Source organism: Taudactylus pleione, unplaced genomic scaffold (assembly GCF_031769625.1).
Source record: "Taudactylus pleione unplaced genomic scaffold, aTauple2 ptg000211l, whole genome shotgun sequence".
NCBI classification, from domain to species: Eukaryota; Metazoa; Chordata; class Amphibia; order Anura; family Myobatrachidae; genus Taudactylus; species Taudactylus pleione.
This window is the reverse complement of record NW_028284613.1, coordinates 502,142-521,176: the sequence shown is the minus strand read 5'-3', so window position 1 is coordinate 521,176 and position 19,035 is coordinate 502,142. Positions and strand designations below refer to the sequence as shown.

General features: G+C 44.3%; 1 protein-coding gene across 2 annotated transcripts in view; it reads left to right on the top strand.

Annotated features, from left to right (window-relative positions):
- The window catches only part of STAG2 (STAG2 cohesin complex component), a 230,982-nt gene that overhangs the window by 120,808 nt on the left and 91,139 nt on the right, over positions 1 to 19,035 (top strand). For both annotated transcript variants that reach the window (XM_088478188.1, XM_088478189.1), the window contains exons 12-18: positions 3,563 to 3,661; positions 3,764 to 3,843; positions 4,074 to 4,181; positions 4,390 to 4,501; positions 5,069 to 5,186; positions 13,819 to 13,922; positions 14,056 to 14,148. In XM_088478188.1, the coding sequence (XP_088334314.1) occupies positions 3,563 to 3,661; positions 3,764 to 3,843; positions 4,074 to 4,181; positions 4,390 to 4,501; positions 5,069 to 5,186; positions 13,819 to 13,922; positions 14,056 to 14,148 (714 nt within the window). The remainder of the gene's footprint in view (positions 1 to 3,562; positions 3,662 to 3,763; positions 3,844 to 4,073; positions 4,182 to 4,389; positions 4,502 to 5,068; positions 5,187 to 13,818; positions 13,923 to 14,055; positions 14,149 to 19,035) is intronic.

Here is a 19,035-nt window from a genome sequence, read left to right as displayed (position 1 = left end):
TGCCTGTTCTAGCTTCTGTTAAGGCTCATTTTACTCGGTCTGTGGGCCCCTCGTGGGCAGCTCACCGTGGCGCCTCGGCTATTCAGCTGTGTAAGGCGGCCACGTGGTCTTCCATCCAGGCCTTTTTGAGGTTCTATACTTTTAACACCATCGCCTCTCAGGATGCTTGCTTTGGGCGCCGGATTCTGCTCTTAGCGCAGAAGCGTCCCCGCCCTTAATTGGACTGCTTTGGGACATCCCTATGGACCCTGAAGAAGAAAATGAGAGAGATGGTAAGAACTTACCTTTGTTATCTCTCTTTCTTCGAAGTCCACAGGTCACCCGCCCTAATGCACCTGGCTTCATATGGGCTGTGTTACTGGTCACCGGTTTTCCGTCTCCCTTTCTGCAAGTATGGTTCTTGTGTGTTCCAGTCTTCCTTCTCTCTGTTGTTCCTCCTCCGGCCTTGGCTACTTGCCAACTGAGGTGCCTGTGGCTTGGGGGCGGGGTATAGAGGAGGATGGACCCTGTGTATCCTGGGAGCTAAAGCTTTTAACTGCGTGATGCCTGTGGATCCAGATCCAGCTAGACCCCAAGGTCAACTCTGGGGACCCTATGGACTTCGATGAAAGAGAGATAACAAAGGTAAGTTCTTACCATAGCTCTCATTTTTTGAACAAGGAGTCTCCAAAACATCTTGGAGTTGATGCTCTTGTGTGGGTGATTTGGCAAGCACTACACATCTCTGATTGGACGGTGTCGTGTAAGAGAGAAAACTAAAAGCAGATATCTCTCATCTCTTCAATTTGAAGCCTTTATCAGCAAAGTGCAACCTTAAATTTCTGACTAGATGCTAATTACAGAGACGTTATCTGTTACTAAAAGAGTATTAATATGAATGGGAAACTGCAACTATGTTGGGCGCACCCATAGCACGACTGTTGAAGGCCAACCACTGTTCTACTTCTAAATGCACCAACTTTTAACAGATATTATGAATAATTCATCTTAAAACCATTTGCATATCGGCTAGTGACTCACAGAGACCCATTTTAATCTCTGCTTGTGTCACAAAGCTTTGTAAAAGTGGTCAGATCAACTTCTAGACACCTTGCAGTTAATGAGGCATTAATTGAAATAAGTGGGCTTGGTGTGAATAGCTAGAGAATGTAACTCTGCATGCTGGTCAAATTGGAGCAAGAATATCCTCTCATCAAGATTTCTGGCTGCTGGCTTGGGGGGGTGAATGCAGAGACAAAACTTCTGGAGTCCATACATGCTTCCTGTATGTTCTTTTATTCGTCCAAAAGTTGGAAAAGATTATTTAGAAATGAATGGAGAGAGTTTTTCCTGCTTTTGAAAACACAGGGTTCTCACTTTTGGTCTGGGAACAGTGGCTCAATTTAACTTCAGATTCCGGCAAGAGGGCCATGCGTCTAGGTATTCATACAGTACAGTGATAATCCCACTACCAGTGGGACACTTGGTTACATGTGTTTTTTTTTTTTTTAAACCATTCGTGATAGACGAGGCCAAATTGATCATTTTGATCCTCAATACACTATAAACAGTCATGTTTGGGTGGACAGTTTCACAATGAGCTTGCTAAAATCCTTAATCGGCGGTATCGAATGGAGCGAGTACATGTCGCAATTCACCTGACAACATTTCCCCTCACTAGGTCGTATAGCTATCACGATAAAGGGGACGCATGGTATGAATCAATCTGACTGTATGGATAAAGACAATCCTGAATACCTACAAGACTGTCTTCATCCCCAACTGTGAAAAGGCAATTGGGATATCCAACACTTTACAGCATATTTTCCTCATGTATTGTTTCTCTATCGCAGACCTTGTTTTATAATCTATATTCATTAAACTTTTTTATCCCCAAAACATTTGTTATTTGTGACTACTACAATGATTCACTAACATTCTCCCTTCAGTACAGATTATGACTATTGAGTAGTGAGCGCTGCACTTCCCCCTTTTCAGAGATTCTTTATCAAGGCAGAGTCTCTGACATGGATATTTGAATGGAACGCTTGGTCTTTAGAGGTACCTGGCAGTGTGGACGAAACAATACTTGGAGCTAGGAAGCCTGTTTTGGTAAAGAATTATCACAGGGTCCACAAAACTTAGGGGGGGGGATTCAATTAACCATATACATTTACAGTGTGCTAATTGATCCCCCGGGCATATTAAATTAATCCCGAAGCTAGCCAGTAGGCTGCATTTTTTGGGGCGATTTTTTTATTTTTATTTTGGGTCTAATCTGATTTAACGGGTGTTTATAAGCCGCTCGAGTGAATAAAGGACTCTAACTGAATTGCCCCAGGCGTTAAAGCCCAAGGCTATCGCCCTGTTTACTAACGGGGCTAACTGAAATCGACCCTTAAGTTAGTGTGAGAGAAAGAAGTTTCCAACTTCTTTCCAGACAACTTGTTTGCTCCTGTATTTTCAAGATTGTTAGATGAAAGGTTAAGGGTTAACTTTCCTTAATGATTCAGCTTTATGCCCTCCTTCTCTAAGAATACAAGTAGTACTTATTCCAGAAGTACAGACTTTTTAATTTTTTTTTATTTTGCAGGGTGTGGTGCATTTGCTACCACAATTCAGTCTTCCACTAGTACCTTGTGAGTTGAATATTGTGTTGAAGGCATTGTGACAAAGTAAACCAATGGACCATAAAGTTTCTAACAAGGAAAACTTATTTTCTTTTTGATTAGTTCCATGACCTGGGGTCTGTTATCCCTACAAAATGTTTTCATTATTAGGTCAGAATTTATCTATAATGGTGGAGCGGTATCTTCATTCCTTGGATTTAGTTAGGGCAGTCCTGGTCTTCTGATACCTACAACAGAAGTTGCCCTTTGTCCAATAAGCATTTCATTGTGAAAGGAAAATTTGTTCATACAATATGAATGCAAACTCTTCTAGTTCAGTGAGCTCCTTGTAGACAGTGTGACACAGTGCTTCAGCTCTGCAGCTGTGTCTGGCAGCCACTTGGTCTTTGATCCATACTTTTACCAAATCAGAATAACCTCCCAATGGGACTGCTTTGGAACAACCCCAGAGGGCCAACATACCCTGATAAGATGATGGAGAAAATGGAAACTTTATACATTCAATTTTCTGACTCCATTGTTAGACACTGCAATCCCACCAGTTTACACTCTAGTTCTCTTATTTGAAGTATACCAAAGTTAATTGTTTTCGGGGACATTTTGTTTTTTTCTCTATTTATGTTCTCCGATTCTTTCCTGCCTTGCTTGATTTAAAAAATAACCGTGTCCAGCAGGATGGGGATTTGAAAGGGAGGAGTTAGCACCTTATATATATCAAATTATTAAAGTATGATAATCTTTACCCTAGGAGCCAGTTCTCCCTATTGAATTCAGAGAAAATGAAGACATGTATGCTATAAAATTGTTTGTATGTATATACATACATACATACGTGTATATATGTGTGATGTAAACACTGAGTTCTATACTTTACATGCTCCCTCACCACCCCTCTCTCTCTCTCTCTCTCTCTCTCTCTCTCTCTCTCTCTCTCTCTCTCTCTCTGTTTTTAGCAAGGGGAGGTACGGCTGAAATGTCTAACTGCTTTGCAAGGTCTCTATTACAACAGAGAGTTGAATTCCAAATTAGAGTTGTTCACAAGTCGTTTCAAGGTATTTTATTCCATTTAAAAAATAAATAAATATATCTATATATATATATATTTATTAACATCTTGTGTTTGTATCTCACTAAGGAGTTCTCTATTTTTACAGGATAGAATTGTATCAATGACTCTTGACAAGGAATATGATGTGGCAGTACAGGCAATAAAGCTCCTAACTCTGGTTTTACAGTGAGTTATCAATTTATATCAGTCGCTGTCCCAGGACTTAGTTTAAATTGTCCAGTATAACTCTTGAGAGAGGTACAGTCGATATAGTAAAATATATTAGTCTGTTGAAATGATAAACTTCTACTTTCCCAACCCATCATAGTGCATTATTCCTTTGGTAAAGTTTGAAAACTAGTGCTTGAACATATTTAATAGGTATTTTCTACCATGTATTGTTTTTTTTTCTGTAGAAGTAGTGACGAAGTTCTTACTGCTGAGGACTGTGAAAATGTTTACCATCTGGTGTATTCTGCCCATCGACCGGTAGCTGTAGCAGCCGGGGAGTTTTTGTACAAAAAGTAAGAGATCCTCTCCTGTCTGAAAATATAAATATTTCATGTGCTTAATTGTACATGTCCACTATAATGTAATCAATCATGTATATATGATTTTATTCCACTTATACAGGCAATTTTTTAACTTGTTTTGTCAAAAAACGTGTTTGAATTGAATTTGCGTATATAAGGTTCATCATTTGTACTCAAAGATTTTGTGATGAATTTACAGACTATTCAGCTGTCGAGATCCTGAAGATGATGGAATTATGAAGAGAAGAGGGAGGCTTAGCCCAAATGCCAACCTTGTGAAGACTTTGGTGTTTTTCTTTTTGGAGAGTGAGGTACCTTTTTAAATATACGTACTGTGTTCTCAGTTTGTAACCATTGGTTAAATATTTAGTACAACCACACTTCCTCATAAGGTTGGTGGAAATGTGAAAAGCGTTCGATTTCAAAATCTTGTTCATGTCAATCTGTCTTTCACTGTTGATGCCCCCTCCAGTTTTTATTTTGCAGTTACATTGCTCTCCCCTTGGTCTTTGTACCCCACTGTTTCTGAGAAACACCCATTTGTGCATTAATAAGTCACATTCTTCTAAAATTATCTTTCTGGTGACATTTGTGTGTACATCACATGTACATATGTACAGCCTAATGTGTCAATAAAGCAGACTGACGAGTCATAGCTAACCTCTTTATGAACACCCAACAATGAACAGTATATTAGTCTGTTAAACAAAGTAGTTTGGTATAGAAGCCTACTGAAAAGTCAGTTTCTGTAGTCTTTACATAAAATTTTGTTTAATTTAAAAGCATGCTTTCCAGATCTCGTTGTTTTTGAATAGTGTGTTTCATTTTTGGAATTTACCCTTTTTGCACTTTTTATACATTTTATTTTTTGTTTACAGTTGCATGAGCATGCTGCATACCTTGTAGACAGTATGTGGGACTGCGCCACAGACTTGCTGAAGGATTGGGAGTGTATGAATAGTTTGCTGTTGGACGATCCTCTGAATGGCGAGGAGGGTAAGTATTTTTAATTCAACAGTATTAATAATAAATTATTTAAATGCTACCATTGTTTGCTTAACTCATGTTGTAAAGTTAAAAAAAGCAAAACGACAATCCTATCCAGTATTAGCAGTTTATGTACATTCTGTTATACAAGTCTTTGCAGCAAGTTGGACATTTACAGCTTCATTAGTTAGATGTCTATCTCAAAAGTTGCTTATTATGTAATTTTAGTATGAAAGTGTTTGGTTTGAAAGATAGTTTTTGGCAGAAATCCTCTTAAAGGAAAGACAAGTTTTTTACCTTAACAGTTGATGTGCAGAATTGCAGAATTATACATTTTCATCCTCTTGGTGGCACTGTTTAGCCTTCGGTTATAGAGGCTCAACTAGGAGTTTGTGCACTTCAAGAATTTCTGCTCAAGGTGAACTCTTCCCCCTTATATCCTCTTAACACTTGCCTCCTGAGAAATAAGGAGGAGCTAGATTGTCAGACAGTGAAGACTGATTGGTTCTACTCCTTTTTTCTCTCTGCAGGTTATTTGTTTTTTGTGGATTGATCCTCAGATTCTGCAGACATCTCTGTCTGTATTTATATTCTGTCTTTTCCCTCTGAACTACAGCTAATCCCTTCCTTCTAAATCAGGTCAGATAAAGGGGTGTAGTCCCAGAGCTAAAGCTAGTGGTGTGACGACAGTTTTTTGTTTTTTATTACGTATACAAAATGTAAAGAAAAGTTTCATATCAGACAGTCCGCGGTGGGCCCCCAATGGAATACATCTAATGCTGGGTACACACTGACAGATATATTGGCCCATCAATTGATTGGCCAATATATCTGCTGCTCGTCGACATATCGCATTGGCTGTGCTGCACAGCCGATGGACAGATAGTCAGGTCCATAAATTTTGGGACATTGACAGAATTTTCAGTGGTGAAAAGTTATCCCAGTTTTTTTTCAAAGACTTTTTGAACCTGCGAAAGTCTTTGAAATTGAATACGGTGTAAAATGAAAACCAGCGAAAATGACGTAATGGGTGCAAAATTATCGCAAAAACTTACTTTTCGCTCCAAATTGAATACCCCTGTCTACAGTCCGGTGCATAAATATTGGGACATTGACAGAATTTTCATATTTTGGCCTCTATTCACCACCACAATGGTTTTGAAATGAAACAAACAAGATGTGCTTTAACTGCAGACATTCAGATTTAATTTGAGGGTAATTACATCCAAATCGGGTGAACGGTATAGGAATTACAACAGTTTCAATATGTGCCTCCCACTTTTTAAGGGGCCAAAAGTAAATGGGACTATCAACTCAAAAGCTATTTCATGGACAGGTGTGGGCTATTCCCTCATTATTTCATTATCAATTAAGCAGGTAAAAGGTCTGGAGTTGATTCTAGGTGTCACATTTTCATTTGGAATCAGTTGCTACCGACTCTCAATATGAGATCCAAAGAGCTGTCACTATCAGTGAAGCAAGCCATCATTAGGCGGAAAAATCAAAACAAACCCATCAGAGAGATAGCAAAAACATTAGGTGTGGCCAAATCAACTGTTTGGAACATTCTTAAAAAGAAAGAACGCATCGGAGAGCTCAGCAACACCAAAAGACCCGGAAGACCACGGAAAACAACTGTGGTGGATGACAAAAGCATTATTTCCCTGGTGAAGAAAAACCCCTTCACAACAGTTGGCCAAATCAAGAACACTCTCCAGGAGGTAGATGTATATGTGTCAAAGTCAACAATCAAGAGAAGACTTCACAAGAGTGAATATAGAGGGTTCACCACAAGATGCAAACCATTGGTGAGCCACAAAAACAGGAAGACCAGATTAGAGTTTGCCAAACAACATCTAAAAAAGCCATTACAGTTCTGGAACAACATCCTATGGACAGAGGAGACAAAGATCAACTTGTACCAGAGTGATGGGAAGAGAAAGAAAGGAACTGCTCATGATCCAAAACATGCCACCTCATCAGTGAAGCATGGTGGTGGTAGTGTCATGGCGTGGGCATGTATGGCTGCCAATGGAACTGGTTCCCTTGTATTTATTGATGATGTGACTGCTGACAAAAGCAGCAGAATGAATTCTGAAGTGTTTCGGGCAATATTATATGCTCCTATTCAGTCAAATGCTTCAGAACTCATTGGACAGCGCTTCACAGTGCAGATGGACAATGACCCGAAGCATACTGCAAAAGCAACCAAAGAGTTTTTTAAGGTTAAAAAGTGGAATGTTATGCAATTGCCAAGTCAATCCACTGACTTGAATCTGATTTGAGCATGCATTTCACTTGATGAAGACAAAACTGAAGGGAAAATGCCACAAGAACAAGCAGGAACTGAAGACATTTGCAGTAGAGGCCTGGCAGAGCATCACCAGGGATGAAACCCAGCGTCTGGTGATGTCTATGCGTTCCAGACTTCAGGCTGTAATTGCCTGCAAAGGATTTGCTACAAAGTATTAAAAAGTGAAAGTTAGATTTAGGATTGTTTAGTTTGTCCCATTACTTTTGGCCCCTTAAAAAGTGGGAGGCACATATAGAAACCGTTGTAATTCCTACACCGTTCACCTGATTTGGATGTAATTACCCTCAAATTAAATCTGAAAGTCTGCAGTTAAAGCACATCTTGTTTGTTTAATTTCAAAGCCATTGTGGTGGTGAATAGAGGCCAAAATATGAAAATTCTGTCAATGTCCCAATATTTATGGACCTGACTGTATGTCTGCAGACATATCTGTCCATCGGCAGGTGTGTACGGGCGGTCTGCAGACCGCCCGTACACACACAGCGGCAGCCGTGGGGAGGAGGGCGGGATACGGCCCCGACTAGCCCCCGGGACCCGCAACCAGACACAGATGATGGCCGTTCAGTGTGTATGAACGACCATCATCTGCAGCTATATCTGCAGATCACTCAATCTGCAGATATATCTGTAAAGTGTTTACCCATCTTTAGGCTGAGGACCGGCTGCTTTTAGAGCCTGGGACAGTGTGCACTCTCACCCTTTTAGAGAGTGCTGTGCGGCAGCGCTGTCCCGGATGGCGGCATTCTTGGTGGGTTTGATGAGGGCGGCTCCATTGCGAAAGTACGCGCCTCCCAGGCTGATTCAGGAACAGACCAAGTTCTTTCTCCTCACAAGCGGGGAGTAGCACTCGAAAGTATGAAGCTCCGGAGCTGGGGATACGGAGCCTGGTGCTGCAGGTCTCCCCCAGGCTTTCAGCTAGACTTGGTACAGCCGGGCTGCTGCATAGAGGCAGAAGTGAAACTAGGCGCTAAAGAGCGGCCGGGTGAGCCGAGCTTGACCTGAGTTTTCCCTACTACTGAGAAGTACTCTTATGTCTGGGGACTGCGGAGATGGAGGGGGTGGAGCTTCCCGCACTAGACTCCCCCCTCCTGCAGCAGCATGGGCTACGAGCCCTGGCTTCAGCCACAAACTTCTGGGACTGCTAGTTCTGCTGCACTTCACAGGAAGCTCAACTCCTCTCCCCTGCAGCTTTGGATGTTGCCTTCGGGAAGGCTAAGTATCTCACACTAATAAATGTATTAACTGCCTATGCCTGAACTGCCTTTGTAGGAGCGGCCTATGTATTAGCTGCCAATTTGCCTCTGCTGGCTTTGGTCGCTATGGGCAGTGCATACGGCATCCTGGTTAGCGTTATTGCCTCACCGCACTGCTGTCATGGGTTAGATTTTCGCTACAGCCCTAACTGTGTGGAGCTGTATGCTAGGGATCCCATTACAGCCGTGACTGTGTGGAGGTTGTATGCTGGGATGTTACTGTGTTTTGGGCGATGTTTTCTCTCATGCACCAGGTAACGTGTAGTTACCTGCAGGTGACCTAGCTGTATTGGGTCTGATGACGAGCAGGCATCTAGCGAGCTGTATCCACCAGGGTGGGACTTGCATGGGCACCGGCTCTCAGCAGGTCCGTGTCCGCCCTGGTAAAGCTGGTTATGCTTTGCAGAGAAACCAAGGTCACACTTGGGTATTCCTTCATCTCTGTCGCCGGCTACTTTTCCTCTATAGGCTTACGTTCCCAGCAGCGGTATGTCCCGCTCGGTCTACCTGCTTTGTGGTGTCAGGATTTAAGACGGGTTCCTCTCCTTTGGCATGCTGTCTCTAAGGTTGTGGACCTACTTTCTTTTTTGCCTCAGTGCTGCTGTACTCCACTCTCTAGGCGGTTTAGATATGGCCCCAAGCTGTGGCTCTGGGTCTGTCCAGGAGTTGGCGATGGAAAGTCATTCCTTTCCCTTCGGCTAAACTCTTCGGTCTCATCAGAGAGGCCTAGGAGACGCAGGATTAAGAGGTCTCCTCGCACATTTGCTTCCACGGATTACGTGTCCGAGTGGGTTGTCGCTGCGACAGCTGTTTAGTTGAGAGCACACTCCCCTTCCTGTGCGGGGCTCAATGTCTTTTTTGGTAACCATCAGCTAAAACTTGGATGGTTGTCTCTATCCTATTTTAATGGGTTCTGCAGTTGTTATCCGGTCTTAGTGTGCCTTGGCATGGGTGGTGTGTACTATGGTGACTTCTGCTGACTTATTCGCAGGGGCTTACGGAGACTCTCCTTGGGTTTCCCTGCTGAATTGGCGGGACAATTTTGCGGCACCCTCTTTTTGGGAGGCCATGCAAGATGGGGTGCAGGTTGCTTACAGTTTCAGCTACGGCTGGTTTTGTCTCGAACGGCTCTCGGGCTCTGTGCTGCACATGCTTATTCAAAACCAATTTGTTCCTTACAATATCTTCTGTTTGGTAAGGACTTTCTCTTTTAGCCAGAACTGGATACTATATTACCCACCGGTTAGGAACGCCGTTTTCTTCCGGTGGCTGTAGCTCCCTACTGAGTCCGTGTTTCCATGTTTTCGCTCCTCTTTGCGGGGTTGTGCGTCCTAGCAAGGTCAGTCCGCCACAAGCCGGTTCTTCACCGGCAGGGTTTAGGTTTCCAGGGACTGTTTTTCTTGTACCACTCGCTATTGCAGGGACACGGCTCCTGGAAAGCCTAGTGCCTAACAGGGTATCTCTCTCTCTACCCAGTTTGCTGGCAAGTGATAGGGGAGGGAAGTTTTCAGAAGCCTGGTTACTAGGCAACTTTTGATTTTTAACATTGCTCTTCCCCAGGAAGTGGTGGACATGGTGCCATTGGCCCGGGCTCTCTCTCCAGTCCGCTCAGCCGGCAGGTTTGGCTCCAGTTTGTGGAACATTTGGTTGTTAGGCATGATGGTCTCCACTTATGAACCATTAAATGGACCAGGTTCTACTCGCGGAAGGTCCAGAGGGTACTTCTCCAAACTGGGAAGGGTTGCTTGACATCCGATTGGTGGAGGGTTTCCATTCTTCTTCTCTAGGTCCAATCCTTGGTACTCCCGGATTGGCTCATTGTGACCACGGCTGTGAGTCTTCTCGGATGATTTGCTGTGAAATAGCTTTTTCGGCTCCAGGACCTTGGGTCACCATCCACAACTCCTCGGCGGAATGCTAGGCTCAAGCTCCAAGCCATCTTTGAGGCTCTTGGAGGTCCTGTACGACGGCACCGGCTGGATGCAGTATGTCGAACAATGATCCGGCAATGCAGTGTTCTCCCCAGGCTGTTTTTCGCCGGTGCACCACCTGGCAAGAAACAGCCTACCACCCGGCACTTTTGGAGCCTGCAAGTGGGGACAGTATCTGGGATCTGTATAAAAAGGACAAGATCCTACAAACTTTGCAGCTTTTTCATAATCAGACAACTGGGCCTTTAATAAGAAGAGAATTAATATATAAAATGTTATTTCAAGTTTAAATAATTTATAAAGTCAGGGTTTAAAACATTTTATTATTGCGAAGGCCCCCACCCGGCTAATCCTTGATGCCACCCGGCTGGAAAAATTTTCTGGGGAGAACACTGCAGTGGCATATGTACGTCATCCATTCAAGAGCATGGTGGTGATGGTGGATGCAGCCCGAAGTCTTTTCAGGGCGGAGACCTTTTGTTCTGACTCTCTCAGCGGTGATTATGCCCATAGTGGGAGTTTGGATGGCAGACTCCCTCAGCAGAACCACGTTTCTCCCAGGGCAGTGGTTTCCCCTTCCAGTTGTCTTCCTACTGTTTGATAGGATGTGAGGCCCTCGGCGGCGGAATCTCCTTGCCTCCCTACACGTTTTACAGGCTCCAGAGTTGTGTGTGTGATCCGGGTATCCACTGGCTTCCACAGTGGATGATTTGCTATTCTGGGGAATTTTTCATCTAGAGCATCTGTTTCAGCTGTTCCCACAGTTCCCTCAGGCTACCCAAATACGGGTAATAATCCTAGGGGCTCCGGACTGGCTATGCTGGTCATTGTACGCAGCCATTCTCATACGATCAGTAGGTCTGGGGGGGTGTCCAGACCTGCTGCAAAAAGGCCAGTTTTTCACAAGGACACTTTCCTCGATTTGTTTTCACAACCGAACTTGTGGGACCAATTGTGCAGGTTTTTTCTCTTAGTGGTCCGTGCTAGGCTGCGAGCCCGGACAACGTTTCCATCTCGCACTCCCCTCAGATTTTGGAAACTCTTCCTCTTGTGGTGTAACCATTTCACGTTTTCGCGACTCACGTTTCTTGGCCTTCCTTCTGGAGGGTTCGGAGGCCGGTTGCCGGCGTCCTTTTGTGACTATACAGGCTTTGACCCTGTCAGTTTCTTCCAGTGGCGTCTGGTTTTTCTTCCATGGGTCGTTTATACAAGGTGTGCTGCGTATTCTGCCACTGTTTTTTTTGCAGGTGGAGCTGTGGAATCTTAGTTTAGTCCTATCTGCTCTCACACAGGCTCCATTGGGAGTTGTTGCGTTCAGTGGATCTTCAGTTAGTTGCTTGGAAGCTGATCTTCCTTATGGCTATTGCCTTCCCTCTGCATCATTCTGTGTTCAGGGTTTGCAAGCTGCTGTCTCTTGTTTTCCATGAAGATTGGGCGGTTCTCCGTACAAGTTTTACATTCCAGCTGACACTTGCTTCCGCCTTATGCTTACACCAGGATATTGTCCTTCCGGTTCTTCTTTGGAAAATTCCCAGGACTGGGATGATCTGGCTCTGCTAGTTGTGCTGAGCTCTGCAGATTTCCTTGGATACGTCTTCAGTGCAGCGCCGTACTATTCTCTGCGTGTTCTTTATGACGCTCATGAACATGGTTGGCTGGCTACTCAGCAGACCCTTGAGCATTGTATCTGCTCAGTCTTCACCCTAAATCGGGTGACAGCGCCTTCTGCTAGGGTGGTGGCGATCTTATTCCCAGCGCAACGCGGGACTTCAGTAGCACAGGTCCGTCACGCGGCTATCTGGTTCCCTATCCGCACATTTGCTCTTTGTTTACATTTTCAGTTTTTTTTTTTTTCCTTCGGCGGCACCCACTTTGGGCATATAGTTTTCCGGGTCAGGCAGCCTGAGTGTTCCCTCCCCTGGGGAGGGGGGGGGGGGGGGGGGGGGGTTTGTGGCTTTTGAACGTTCCATTGTCTATATCTCTCCTTTAGTTGGTTTATATCTGTCTGTATAAACTCTTATCCATCTGCATATTATTGGTCAAAGAAAGTCTTTTATGCACTGTGAATGCCTTTAGTAGTTAAAGTATTCTCTCACCACATAAGTTCAATCTGTAGAAGTAGTGGAGCAACCCCCGTCTGCCTATGCTCAAAGGCAGTCCTGGGAGACCACGGTGTGGTAAATAAAAAGCGGCCGCTCTCACACTGGATGTTTCCCTTTGTGTACAGGAGATTCCTGGTAGATTAATGCAATCTTTTTCCAATCGCACTGGATAGTAGGGCAAGTGGGTGAATAGGTAAGTACAGAAGTAGGTACATGAATCACAGGCAGGGTCACAAGTGGATTTTAAAACCCCATGGATGTCGACATGTTTCGCTCCACAAGTGTGGTTTTTCATATTAAAGCAAACAGCGCTAGACAGTCCTCTGGACGTCTGCATTGCTGCTCCATCACCCCTCTGCAGCGCCACGACTCCAGCCCTTGTCTAGGTACTCTCTGCGGGGCTCCGGGGGGACCTAGCTTTTATGGTGAGTACAAAAATCATATTTTTCAGTATAACTTGGTATACAGGTTCACTTAAATTGTCATTTGGACTTCCTGCCGGAGTTGTTCTTAGGAAGAGGAAGGATCCCTTCTCATGTTAGATGTTGTCAGGCCAATGCTAATAAGACTAGATTTTTTTCAAAATGGTTGACGTTGTCTTTCTCTGATACAAGATCATTTGGTCTCTGAATTATTGCCAGATGCATTACTAGTGTTTAAACCATTTTACATTGAGGAGAGTAAACCTATTCTGGAGAAAGTGAGCACACGTTCTACCAGATTGGTGAGCGTTGCTCTCTTCCATATTTTCCTGGTCCTCTGTCCATACATTGAAGAATTACTGACTTTTTGTCAGGCTAGGGTATATAGAGGGGGAGGATATTAGACCTTATATAAAATCCTTAAAGTGCCCAAACTCCTAGGTAAGCTTGTATAACCTAAATTCAAATGTTGCCCAATGGATTCAGGGAAAATGATTTAAAGTATGAAAATCCGTTTTGCGTACTGCTTGTTCCAACTCAGCAGAAACTATTACATGTCTTAAAACATAACACACAAAACTTTTCTACAGTAATATTGCATTTTTGCATTGCTTTACAGCACTAACAGACCGGCAGGAAAGCGCACTAATTGAAATTATGCTCTGTACAATCCGACAAGCTGCTGAATGCCACCCTCCTGTTGGCAGAGGAACGGGAAAAAGGGTAAACCTTAAATTTTGTGTCATGGGTTTTATGCTTTGGCCATTGTCTTGGTAATTTCAGCTATGGTTTTCTCTCTGGCAATTGTAAAGGTTATACATCATGTCCAGCATTTAATATCCTTGTTTGGTTTTAGGTACTGACTGCTAAAGAAAAGAAAAGCCAGTTGGATGACAAAACAAGACTTACAGAGCTGTTCGCAGTATCTCTTCCTCAGCTTTTAGCAAAAGTATGTATGGTCATATACTATATATTCTCATGTATGAAAATAAAGCATCATTGTAGTACATCTTGCACTAAGCCCCTGGTACACACATATTAGACTATATATTGGACGATATATCGGACGATATATCATTCAGAAGCGGATCGGACCATCTTATCGTCTAATGTGTTCACACTTCGTCGTTCCATTGGCTGTGCTGCACGTCAGATGGGGGGGGGGACGGAATGCAGGTAAGTGGAGGATGGCAGGCTATATCGTGCAGTGTGTAAAGCTGACAGATATTTTGTTCCATCAGGCCTCGGGTTGGCTGGGATACACATCGTTCTGATGTGTACCCAGCCTTATGGTGGCAATCCCCAGGTCATGAAGTATTCTTCTATAGGCGTTCGTCACACAATTTATTTATTAACAGTTTCTTATATAGCGCAGCATATTCCGTTGCGCTTTACAATTGGAACATTAACAGAACAAAACTGGGTAATAACAAACGGATATATAGGTAGGAAGGCCCTGCTCGCAAGCTTACAATCTAATCATGCTTTCAACTTATTTGTATATGAGCTGAGCTATAAAATCTACGTTTTGTTTGCTTAAACTTTTTAGAGTGGCTATAAAAAGTGTTAGCCCCTTTTGGCCATTTTTCCAGTTTTCATTTTCTTACATAAAGAAATCCTTATTAATGTTTTGGGGTATTTCTATCATTAATCAAGAGAGATCACTAAGGTTTTCTATAACAACAAAACCAGACATTTGATACAAGAACCATTTTAGCTGCAATTAAATTATTTTATTTGGGTAATTATCTATTTTTATTACTTTTATTACTATTATTATATCCATCAGTTTCCAAAAATTGTATAGTATTAATACCACAGATTCCTGAAGGTCCTTGAAGTGCCCGACTATTTTTTCCATGGACTGTTTCTCTGTTCTAGCTTCCAGTGCTGCCATAAGCCACTAAATAGATTCCCTGGTGTGCTCTTCGTCGTCTTCTTTTTTTTTTTTTTTTTGATACTTGATTGATGGACTGGACTGTGCTCTAGAGAATATTTAATCTTTAAAATCATTTTTCTATCTTTTCTTGTATTTGCTTTAAATGTTTTTGGTCTTCATGATGCTCTTGTTTAGACATATTAAAGAAAAAACGAAGGGCTCGATTCAGACCCGCTCGCCAGATGCGTTCGCACGCATCCAGCGTATGCAAATCCGGCCAACCCACAGCAAGGCAGGCGATTGCACGGCAAAGCATTAGCACGCCCACTATGTCTTGGCGTGCGATCGTTTTGTGTATGCAGACGCCCACTAGCTTTTCTTAAGACACCCACGTGCGCACGTCATCTCCAGAATGTGTATGCAACCATCGTTAACATGGAGTACCATCGGAAGCGATCGCAGCGCTTGAGGAAGACCATGCCCTACCGCAAGCATTGCGACCACTTAGTGTAAAAACCAGCCAGGTGACGTGTACTATGACGCTGGCTATAAATTATGCACGCTTCTGAAACGGCGTTGAGAAGCTCAGGCACGCCTGCGTTTGCACCTCCACTCTCTCGTTATTAATGGCCAGCCCCTGTCACCATCCACAAACTGCTTCTCCTGTCACTCACTCTGCTGAGCTGTTTATGCGTAGCAGGGCGAACGCTTCCCGATCTCTCGCACTGGTTCGCGCACTGCAATGCGTACGCATGCGAAAATTGGCCAGCTACCAGCGAACGCATCCTAGCGAGCTGGTCTGAATCATGTCCTGAGCCCTCCTGCAGACAGTGTTATTCATTTTGAAGTCTCTTAGAAATCTAATGGCACATAATTGTGCCTCCAGTTAATTATATGACCTCTGAAGAAAATGGTTACACCAGGGTTCTTTTAGGTACATCTTCGCAAAGAGAGTGAATACTTTTATTCTTAATTGAATGTTGATTTACAAGTAAATTAAAAATAAATTAAAAATAGGTTTAATGTTTCTGATAAAATGTTCTTACTTGGCGAGCCTGTTGGGAGTTTAATAGGTTGTTGTGGTTCTCTTTGTGTCAGTATCCTGCCATTACGGACTTTGCATTCTGGTGCTGCTTTGTTACCATACACAGGGCCTGATTCAGATTTTGGAATAGAGTACGATATAGCAAGTAACTGTACCAGGAGAAACCTTGTAGCAATGCAAGGGGTGCAGGTCTCCGATGTAGGAGACGTATCGGAGGCAGCTGCGGGTGAAGGTCCCGTTCAATTTATCCTCACTAAGGTGGCCGGGGACATATCGTCTGTCGACGGGGATGGGTAGTAGGCACGCTAGGAGCGTCTACTACTGTGAGGCCAGCGTACCTGTACCGTCAAATTCGCAGCTATGGGGAGATAGGTGCTCCCCCGATCACTCCTCCCCCAACCCAGGCGCAACTTACGGTTGCGGATTCCTGCGTCTGGTTTGCCACTTCTGTCCACCTCGTGTGTGAGAAGCTCACAGTCCACCTTGGGTGCGCTGCTGAAAGCTATTTGTCTCAGAGGTTAGGTCTGACTCCCCTGTATACCTCTCCCTTGGGTCAGCACTTTCTTCTTCAGGGTCCATAGACTCCACAGGGAGACCTTGGGGTGTAGGTGATTGATAAGGAAATCCAGGCACTACGCAGTCAAATTTTCACTCCCAGGATGCATCTGGTCCACTCTCCCTATGCCCCGCCCCCCGAGCAAGAGGCACCTCAGTTTCATTGGTGCCCGGCCAGTCTGGTCACTAAACGCAGGGGACTTCAGAGCAGCCCTTAAACTTTTTTATTTTATTTTCTAAATGAGCTCACAGCAGCAGTCCATAGAACGTCTGCACTGTCGCTCCGCCACCGCTTTGGGCCGCAACCCCAGTACTGATCTGGGGCTTTTGGCAGGCGCCTGGGGCTCATGCTAGCACGGCTCCCACGTAGACCCAGACTGCAAACCGGATTCAGGGGACAAGGGTTAGTCGGGTCACCGCTTGCAGGGGACAGACCGGAGGTCCTGGGGGTGGACACAGGCTCCAGCCATCACGCTCCTCTGGCCCACAGGGACATAACGGTGCGGGAACCGCCGTCCCAAGGGTTAATAATCAGGCAGGGGAGGCAGCCTTCACTGTTTAAGCGGCTCCTCCCCTCAGCTCAACGCGCCTTTCCTGCGAGGTCTGGCTTCCCTGAGCGGCAATCCTCCTCTGGACGCCCCCTCTGAGGTCTTACAAGTGGCGAGTTGCAGCTCTATCAGGACATCGTGAAGTCCGCTCCCCCCTGAGAATACCTCACCCTCTGATCAGAGTATGTAGCACTATAGCCCTGCATACCTCCTCCTCTGGTCAGCGTGTGTAGCACTATAGCCTACCAGACACTGAGGGTTTTTTTTTTTTTTTTTACTAAAGTGAGAATTTTTAGAATGAGTTTTAAAAGTGATGTTGCCCATAGCAACCAATCAGGTTCTACTTTATACATTTAACTAGCACATTCTAGAAGATAATAGCTAGAATCTGATTGGTTGCTATAGGCAACATCACTTTTAAAACTCACTTCTAAAAACACTCACTTTAGTAAATATACCCCTGAGTCTGAGTAGTTGAATTGTAGTGCCATTGTGCAGTTTATTTCTGCATTGTATGTGACTTGTGCTAGCGCTTTCTGTGTCTCTCTACTCGTACTGTCAGCATATAACTATACCTTTTTATTTTTTCTAATGCCCTAACAGTACAAGGTGTTAGGGTGTTTTTGATACCTCACTTTAATTATATAATATATTTGTGTGGTTGGTCACATACTGGGTGGTTGCACTTCTCCAAGCATCAGTCAGGAGCAGTATTTTGTCTTCCTACTAGTATCAGATATATTCAGTGGTTACATTATACTCAGTGCCATATTGTGTGATTATTTCTCTACCATTATGTCTGAGAATGATAATGATATACAGCTTTCTGTGCCCATCCTGCTATCATGCAGGTCATGTGCTGCAGGTTTAAGTGAGGGGGGGATGGTACGGGATGGAATTTGCGTGAAGTGTTATAATCCTCCAGGCCCTTCTAATGTCTCGGTCACCATGCAGGAACCCCCATGGGCTTCCTTTTCTCAGGTCCTGACATCAATTGCGGGCCGTTTGGCGGTACCAGCTGTTTTCCCTCCTATGGGGTTACCACAGCAGTCTTATTCCCTCACAGGGATTGCCTCAACAGGTTACAGCCATGCATGTACCTCCTGTGCCTCCACCATGGGTAAATGCTCTCTCTACCACAGCGCAGAGCTTGGCAGCCACCTCTACTGCCCTTCAGGCCATGTTACAGGGTGAAAAACCCCTAAAGCCTGCTAAGTGTCATATGCCGTCATCTCAGTCCACACTACGTACCTGAGATGTCATTTGATGACTAGGAGAAATTGTGGATGCCACTGACTCTGACTTTCCTCTGCAGGAGGTAGAGACTCGGTCTAAGATTAATATTCCTGCTCTGATAAGAGCTGTCCGCTCTGCCTTAATCATATAGGAAGAAGAACAGCCAACTCCTCGGCCTAAATATGCTATGTTCAAGCAGATAAAGGTTATTTCTGCAGAATTTCCTTTTTCTACTTCAGGGTCCATAGGGGTCCACAGGGTGACCTTGGGGTATAGCTGGATCCTGGATCCTCGGGCACCACGGAGTTAAAGCTTTCAGCTGCTCCCAGGATGCACTTGGGTCCAACCTCCCCTATACCCCGCCCCCGAGCCACAGGCACCTCAGTTTTAGATGGTGCCCGGCCGGAGTCGGTTCACCCTGCGGGGTGGGCTGCAGGAGCAGCCCCCTAAAGCTTTTAATTTTTTATTTAACTTAGTTAAATTTATTTAATTTTTACTATAAGTTTTTTCTCTAGAGCAGCAGCGCTGGGCTGTCTGTACAGACGCCCACGCTGCCGCTCCTTCTCCCTGCTG